Genomic DNA, 9,501 nt, shown 5'->3' with positions numbered 1-9,501 from the left:
AATAATTACTTTTAGTATTTATGTTGCAAAAAAAAGTAGGGTAATGCGAAGTCATTATTAGCGAAGGTTTTAGAAGTCGTTATTACCGAGACAAAACTGAAAATAAAGCAAAAGCTTATTTAAGTTAAGAAACTCAAAATATTTTTACAGCAGATAAAAGAAAGCAGTAAAATCAAGCAATTCTCTCACATGCGAAAAAAGCCTGGAGTGAAAAACAGTGAGAGAAATGTTAGAGTAAAAGAGGAGCACTTTTAACGTTCGAAATTTCCCGCTCAAATTTTTGTGCGAATACTTTTTGTTTTCTTTGCATTTTCCTTTAGCTTTGAAATTGTAAATAACTTAGTTCGTAAAAGCTTTAAATATAAAAGGACATAAATAATATCTATTAAAAATTTGGCAATTACAACTTCTTTTATTTTTAGCATATAAGGTCGACTTATTTTAATAGTATAATTTACAGCTCCAACAAAAGATTGTATAAGTTATGTGAAAATGTTCAATTGTACTTTAATGTTTTACCTCTCAGAAATAACTTTAATCGACGAATCTATTCAATACAGTTTGTCGTTTCATTATTAAAAATATCACATCAACACTGTAGTTTTTAATGAATCAGGTGGCATTAAAAAATGCCTGTTTGTTACAACAACTTACTTATTTCTTCTTTGGGGCTTTCTTTGCTGCTGGCTTCTTTGCTACCTTCTTGGCTTTAGCTGGGGCATTCTTTACTAACTTCTTCTTTGGTGAAGCCTTCTTAGCAGCTGGTTTCTTTGCTGCTTTTTTAGCTGGCTTCTTGGCAGCTACTTTTTTTGTCGCTGCTTTCTTGGCAGGCTTCTTAGCTGCTGCCTTCTTTTTGGGTGCGGCCTTCTTTGGAGCTGCTTTCTTTGCTGGCTTCTTAGGTGCTTCAACCTTTCCAGGTTTGAAGGAACCAGAAGCACCAACACCACTAACTCTGCTGACGGTACCGTCATCAACGAGTTTCTTCAGAGCCATTTTGTAGTGGGTTTTGAAGCCGTCTTTGACCTCGTAGTTGGCTTCAATGTACTTGCACAGTGCTTGCGATGAAGCTCCCTTGCGAGTTTTCAAAGCAGTGACAGCTGCGATGATCATCACCTTGTAGGTTGGGTGCTCAGGTGCTTTTACTGGAGCGGATTTCTTTTCGGGTGCCATAGTTGCGGATACTTTTGAATATTGAATAATTCATAAGTAAACATAATAATTTTTTGACTGTTACGGACCTAGGCGAATAAAGCTCTGTTACGGCACCTTGTGGTTTACGCTTATTACAAAATAAAATTCATTTATAACTCAACATATATTTTATTAATGTTTTTCAACTAAATTAAGTGATACTATAAACTAAAGTTAAATTAAATATGCTCTTTATAACCAAGAAAAGAACCTTATTTGTCTATGTGCAAAAATTTAGCGTTATAACAATTTCTTTTATATCTAAATTTTTAAGTTAAACTTACTGACCCAACTTTAAAAAACTACACATAAAATTCAACTAATGTTTGGTTTAAAGATAAAAATTTTTAATTTTATTGTAAATAAAAAAGCTTGTAAATTTATATACAACATTTTTAACATGTTTTCTAATTGAAAAACATGTATTAGTTCAAAATAATGAAGTTTAAACAGTAATCTTAGTAGATTAAACAAGTTAACTAGAATTTTAAATATAAGTATCGAAACTATAAAGAAATTCTGTATTGAACTTTTTTTTAAAAACATATTTGAAACTTTTAAGTTTAACAAAATTTATTTTATTATTTTTGTCTTTTTTTGAGTTTTGTAATTATAAAATTATTATATATACACTTCTAAATTCATATGAAGTTTTATTTTGCATAATTACAAATAAAATTTTTACCACTTTTTAGAAAATGTAGGCCATACGTCATTTAACAAAACAAAATAAAATAAATAGTTATGTAGCTCAGAATGTTTAACCTTTATACGCTTAAAAATATCGTTCTAATGAAACTCGATTAAAAATAAACAATAGAAACTAATAAAAAAAGTTAAAATTTTAATAAATGTAATACTTAAAACTTATTTAATTTTTATATACTACAACTTTAGAAAAATTATATAAAAAATTGGTACAACTTTTGTTAACTAGAAGAAAACAAAAAAATAAAGAAATTAAAATAATTAAAAACTCGCTATTGTAAACTTCAAAAACATCAATAAACTAAGACTATGTGTAGTGTTTAATCCAGTTGCTTGTACGAAACAATAACAAACATGATAAAAAGTTTATTAAATGTAAGTTTATTTTAAAAAAGTTTACAAAAAAATTTATAAGCATTCTTTTTGATATCAAACAAAATTTAGTATATAATTTTTAAATAACCACGTTAAAATAACGTAGTTTTTAATTTTTTTTTTTTTATTTATATATATGTACCATACAAAAAGTTCAAAACTACGAACGTAGCACTTTTGTAAAAGGAAATTTGATTCAAAATTAAGCAATCAAAAGTGTTTTAGAAAAATTTTTTTGAATAGTTTTTTAAATATTTCTAGATCAAAGGGTTTTATTTCTGAACTTTAAAAATTTTGAGCAAACTTTTTTTTGTCTTCACAACATAAGAAAGCACGTAGCTTTACAATTTACTTATTTTTCATCAAGTTGTAAAATAGTTGTCCACGTCTGCTATTAGTTTATTTTAAAAATTTTAGTTTGTTTTTAATTCAAGTTTGATTTTAATCTAATTTCTTTAATTAGAACGGTTTAACTAAGTAGTTTGTATATCATTATTAATGTTTTTTCTGTTTACTATGTTGTGTTGTATTAAGATTTTGCATCCTGTTTTACTGGTACTTCAAATATAAGAAAATAAATCATAAATGAATAAATTATTTTTTTTAAATTATGGTCTAAGAACTTTTAGAAAGTTATATAGTAGACATTATTGTAATTATAAAAAGTATATTATTAAAACTTAACACAGAAAAGACCTTATAATTGGACAAAAAATTGTGTCACCCCACAGAATAAAGTATAGCCAGGCCCCTGGTTTATTTTCAGTTAAAAATAAAATATAGAAAGAAATTTTAATACCTACTACTCGTGTTTTCAAATATATATCTAACTGTAACGCTCACTACCTGTTTTAATATTTACCAAAGAATACTAATTTTTCAAAAAAAATAATATATTGACAGCATTTAAAATAAATAATTTAGTACTTTAGAAGTAATTTTATACATACAATTATAGAAATTCTTAAAATTATTAAGAAAACCCACTGTGTTACTGTGCAAACTTATTAAAAAAAACCTACTAAACTTTTACCTTACTTTAATAAATCAAGATTTCTATGAGAAAAGTTATTACATATTTATATCAAATGCTATACTTACAAACGTTTTCATTTAGTAACTCAAAAATTTCATCAAAGCGTTTTTTTTAGTAACTGTTTTAATTTTTCTTAAGTTACAAAATAAATTACTTTAAGAACGAAAGTTTTTGTTAGGAAACAATCGTTAACTCTGTTAATTTATAAACTTAAATAGTTTTAATATCTTTATACGTATTTTACTAAAATAAACTAATCAAATTAAATTCTTAAACCACCTTTTTATGAATACAGTTAGTTTCTTCTAATACTTCTTTGAACTGCTTTCATTACCAATGCCTACAAGTTCATTAATACCTTGATTGATGTATGGTATTAGTGTTGAAATTTTGAATCCTGAAGTCCATTGTTGCTTTGAAGGACTTTTGTGTGAAAGTCATCTGTAAACTTTAACATGGCTTTTGAAATTTTTGTGTTGCGTTTAACGTAATTAAATATAGACCAAAAATTTTTGAGTACGCACTTTTGCGCTGTGTTCAAAGTGCGTACTCGAGTAGAAGGTTGCTCTAATCAGCAAAGTTTACTATAAAAACTTCATTTCCCACAAAAAAAAGCAAAATCCCTTTAAAGACAACAGTAATTTTGAAAAACTTTACTTTGAAATGTTAAATAATCATAGATAAGGGCAAGTGTGTAATACAACAATCATAGAGTTCACTGTAGTTTATTTATAGCAGTGTTTCAAAAAAGGACAAGTGGCCTCTTTTGGAGCTATGAGCAGTAAAGGAGCCACAAGGGGGCCATGAGGTCGTAATTTGAACTTATAGTAGACATTCTGGAGTTGTAGATGAAGAACAAAATTAAAGTTTTGGGTGTTTTTAATGATAGTTTAGTTTTTTGAGTGATCTTGTTGAAGGGGGCTATAGTTTTTTTTTTCTTTTTCTAAAAAGGGCCATTTGAAAAGAATTTTGGAAAACCCTGTTTTAAATTATAATATTCAGCAATGATACAACTATCTCATCACAGTAGACCACAACACTACAACTATCACATCACAGTAGACCGCAACACTACAACTATCACATCACAGTAGATTGCAAAAATACAACTATCACATCAAACTAGATCGCAACACTACAAATACGTAATAAAAAATTGGAAAATTATACCTAAAGTGATAGATTTCAAACGACCATAACAAATTGGCCAAGACATTTAGGAAAAATACTTATGTAAACGTAGACAACTCTAAAAAGTAATGAGTCTTTGAAAGAGTTGCGTCAAAGGTTCATTTTTTAGATAATTAAACAACAAATATGTGATAATTGTAGACTCCATAGTGTTGCGAACAAAATAAACAAAATAGTTGTAGACTAACAGTTGATCCTTGCGTAATTATCAAAAGTTTTCAAGTTTTAGGTTATATTTATACATACTGATGTAATATGTTCAATACTACAGGAAGAAAAAGTTGTTCTTTTTTGATATTTATGGAATTAAAGTTTTTATGTTATATTAAAAAGCCATGATTTGTCAAACACTAATTTGACTTTTATATTTTTGTCTATGTACTAAATTCAATTTACTTTAAATACTATATTAGAGTTTGAAAAAAGAAAATTTGTTAATTTTTAAATTTGTGCTAGTCTTTTATAGAATTGCCTCTAAAATTGATTAAAATTATAAACCAACTGTTATGTGATAGTTGTATTGTTGCGGTCTACTGTGATGTGATACTGGTATCAGTGCAATCTACTGTGATGTGATAGTTGTAGTGTTGCGGTCTACTATGATGTGATAGTTTTATTGTTGCAATCTACTGTGATGTGATAGTTGTACTGTTGTAATCTACTGTGATGTGATAGTTGTAGTGTTGCGGTCTACTGTGATGTGATAGCTGATTTGTTACAATCTACTGTGATGTGACAGTTGTTGTGTTGCAATATACTGTGATGTGATAGTTGTAGTGTTGCAGTCTAATGTGATGTGATAGTTGTATCGTTGCAATCTACTGTGATGTGATAGTTGTACTGTTGCAACCTACTGTGATGTGATAGTTGTAGTGTTGCGGACTACTGTGATGTGATAGTTGTATTGTTGCAATCTACTGTAATGTGGTAGTTGTATTGTTTCGATATACTGTGATGTGATAGTTGTATTGTTGCAATCTACTGTGATGTGATAGTTGTATTGTTGTAATCTACTGTGATGTGATAGTTGTATTGTTGCAATCTACTGTGATGTGATATTTGTAGTGTTGCGGTCTACTATGATGTGATAGTTGTATTGTTGAAATCTACTGTGATGTGATAGTTGTTGTGTTTCGTTTTACTGTGATGTGATAGTTGTGTTGTTGCAATCTACTGTGATGTGATAGTTGTTGTGTTGCAATCTACTGTGATGTGATAGTTGTATTGTTGCAATCTACTGTGATGTGATAGTTGTATCGTTGCAATCTACTTTGATGCGATAGTTGTTTTGTTGCAATCTGTTGTGATGTCATACTTTTATCATCGCAAGCAGGGGCGTCGCGTGGGGTGTTGCACTGCCGCAACTGCACCACCTTGAAATTTTCTAAAAAAAAAAAAAAGTATCTATAACGTTTTCGTTTTTTTTTTTGAACGAAATCTCTTTTAAAACTTCAATTTTGAAAACGACCATTTTGCCCACTTCACTGCCGCAAACTCTTAGCTGACTGCCGCAAATGAACTCAAAAAAGCAAAATTTCTTCAAGAATTACCGCAAAATCAATATCTTGCGGTAAGTAAGCTAAGTTGAAAATTCCCTAAAACAGGACTTGCTTAAGTATCATCTACAAGCTATTGTAAACATAGAATAAAAACAAAGCAAGCTACTGCAAAGGATTAAACTTGAGTTTATGTACCCACATGATTTTTTAAATTTAACAGATCACTTCTATTAAAATATTTGTCATAAATTGCATATTTTGAAAAAAAAAGATAAAAACCCTAAATCACCAAAGTCTTAAAGATTTGATTTTTTATTTTAATCTGCATACATAAACTTAACTATAACTGATTATTGTTATCATAAAGTTAATAAAATAAATAATAAAATTCAAGTTCTGAAAAAAAGAATTAAGAAGTTTATTATAAACTTCTAGTTCACTCTTACAGAAAAATATTTTAGATTTATATTAAATAAAAAATAATATTATTGAAACAATCACATATTTAAATAAAGTAAATAGCCTTAATTTAGAAACTTTGATTACTTAGAGTAGTTTAACATTTTAGGAAAATTTAGTCTACCTCTACTTTATATAACTTTTGGTTTAATTTTTTTATAAACAAAGCAAAAATTTTAGATAAAATTGTTGAAACATGGTTGCCTTGCCTCATAATCAGGATAACTTAGAAATGTTAAAAACTCAAGATGACCCAAGATAAATTAAAACAGACCAAATTAGAAAAATATTCAGGCTGACTAAAGCAGTTTTAATTTTTACTCTGAAAATAACAAGGTTATTTAAAATTAAAAAATAAGTGTTTTACCCCTATGGCCACATGAAAACTAACTAACCAAACTTTTACTTCTATAATGGTTACATATTTATAAGCTTTCTTTAAAATTCTTGAAAAGTTCAACAGCCTCACAACTAAACTTAAAATAGTTGAGCTCCTGAGAAAAATACTGTCATAAAAATGAAAAACAAATAAATATTAATTAAAGAAAAGATACCCTCAAAAAACTATTGAATTTTAAACCTCCAACAAAAAACATTAAAATTAGAAAAAAAGTTAATAAAAATGTTAATGTTTGTAAAAAAAAAAGTGCAAATTAGTGAAGAGTAAGGGGGGAGGGTGTATAGGCACTTTTTTACATGTTGTTCTTATTTTAACTTTTTCAGAAAGCTAATAGTTACTCTTTAATAAACTTGAAATTTCCAATTAAACTTTTAGTTACAACCAGTCAAAGCCAGAGAGTACAATGGTTTATTATACAAGGAGCAAAAAATACAATTTTACTGAAAACCTATATTCTCCATCATTTTTAAAACAATTTTTAATTAAACTTTTTCATCCTAATTTTTTTAAAACTTTATACTTTTGTTGAAGAGAAGTTTTCAATTTTTAAGTATTAATATATATTTTTATATATACAAAAAAAAACGTTTGTTATAACTTTTTTTTTCTTGGTGTTTTAAATATCTAATTTAGCTTTTTTTTTTTGTTTTATAAAAGAAACATCTAAAGATTTTGAGGCCAACTTATAAAAAAAAGATATGATTTTAGTGATTTGATTTATTTGTTGTTTGAGTTTATATTATAAAAATAAGGATTCATTTGTACCTCTGACTGTGAATTACCATATCTAAAATTTTTTTAGAATTTTATATATTGATAAAAGATGACTTGTAGTTAAATTAAAACTGTATAAAGTAATTTCAGTAAAATAACTCTAAAGTAGATGTTAAGGACATAAAGGGGGGGGGGGGGGTAAAACATTTTTTTAAACACTGTTTTAGTTTGTGCCTCCAATTATGAACCTTTTGTTGCCTTTGACTTTGACCGGCTATATCTTAAAACATATACTGAATTTTTCAAAATCTGTAAAAAGCATCTTGTAGCTTAGTAAAAACTACATAAAATAAGATCAAATTGTTTCAACCCCCCTATGCCCTTAAAAGCAAAGCTTATCTTCAGGTGTAGCAAAAGTTCAGTTGTTTTCAAACTTGACAGTAAAAACATATTTTTATTAAAATAATTGATATATTTTTAAATTCTGCACCACCTAAAAAAAATACCACGCGACGCCACTGATCGCAAGTACTGTGATGTTATAACTGTATTATTGCGATCTACTGTGATGTGATAGTTGTAGTATTAAGGTCATAATTTGAAACTTTTGAAACTTACACTAGATATACTGGAGTTCATGGTGAAAAGCAAAAAAAAAAGGTTCTCGGTTTATTTAACGGCTTTGTTGAAACACTTATACAGGTAGTAAAGGAAAGTTCAGAAATTCATAGGGCTACAAGTTGCAAAAGGGGGAGCAACAAGGATATAATTTGAAACTTGTTCTAGATATTCTGGAGCTGATGATGTAGAGCAAAAAAAGTTCTTGGGGTATTTAGTGGCATTTTTTTGAAAAATCTTATATATAGTAGGCTATAGTTTTTTTTATTCCTTCAAAGGAAATTCCTTTTGAAAAATAAGTTTGGTTAACCCTGATTTATTGGGATACTTAGGTAAGTATCTAAACATTAACAATAAAAAACTAAAACTTTCTTTTTTTGTGTTATTTTTTTTTAAGCAAAAGGCACATTCAATAAATAGTTTTTTTATTGATGATATTCATACATATAAATTAACTTTTACAAAAGAAAAAGTGACACTTTTGTTAAACTTAATCAAACAACTGTAAAATTTCAATGTATTTAAATGTTTGAAAGTTAAGTACCATGAAAGTAGTTACAATTTAAACTCTGGTTGTAAGGATGGGTATAATATTTTAAACTTATCTTTTATAGGTTATGTTTGAAATACCACCGTTAACTAAATTTTATTTATTTAGATAATAGTTTTAAAAAACTTTTATCCTACGTTTTTTTTCGTAATAACTCACTTAATTTTGTTTTGTTTTTTTTTATGCAATTTGAACGCAGTGACTTATTTGTAACATCGCAACTGTGAATGTAAAATTAATTTAAAAATTAAGCGTTTTTTTAATTACTTTTAACATAAGTATTTAAACTATACTTGAAAGTAAATTGTATTAGTAAACATATCAGCAGAAGTAATGGACAAAAGGAACAGTTTTAACATTTAATAAATATGTTTTCAAAACTTAGAAGCTTTGCACAAGAAACGTATAAAACAAGTTTGCGATGTAAGTCATAATAATCAAGCAAGCCAATTTTGATCTAAAAACTGAACAAAATGCAATACATCGGTTTCAGTATCTTTTTAATCTAAGCTCTCACTAAGTTATAAAAATTAACTATGTATTTTACGTAAGCAAAAATTACTAGTGATATTCAGTTTTAATACTTGTAACTTGAACCTGTTTTGAACATAAAAACATAATAAAAGTTTATGATGATCCTGTAAAAAAACTTGCAACAAAACAACTAGTTTACAAAATGTCGACAAATACATTGCATTGTGTTATTAAGTAGAAAATGTTTTTCAAAACACACTTATCAACTACTGCTGTGTTCAACTAA

General features: G+C 27.5%; 1 protein-coding gene across 1 annotated transcript; it reads right to left on the bottom strand.

Moving 5' to 3' along the window:
• Positions 1 to 654: 654 nt before the first annotated feature.
• LOC145845159 (histone H1.0-like) lies at positions 655 to 1,170 on the bottom strand. The gene has a single exon (XM_082952581.1). The coding sequence runs from the start codon at positions 1,168 to 1,170 to the stop codon at positions 655 to 657; it is 516 nt and encodes a 171-aa protein (XP_082808707.1).
• Between the last annotated feature and the right edge of the window lie 8,331 nt (positions 1,171 to 9,501).

The sequence above is a fragment of the Thalia democratica genome, chromosome 9 (assembly GCF_965202585.1).
Source record: "Thalia democratica chromosome 9, ktThaDemo2.hap1.1, whole genome shotgun sequence".
Taxonomy (NCBI): Eukaryota; Metazoa; Chordata; class Thaliacea; order Salpida; family Salpidae; genus Thalia; species Thalia democratica.
This window is presented reverse-complemented; position numbering and strand designations above follow the sequence as displayed.

What these genes read in the sequence shown, in the direction of transcription:
- LOC145845159 (XM_082952581.1), bottom strand. Translation starts at nt 1,170, where the DNA reads ATGGCACCCGAAAAGAAATCCGCTCCAGTAAAAGCACCTGAGCACCCA.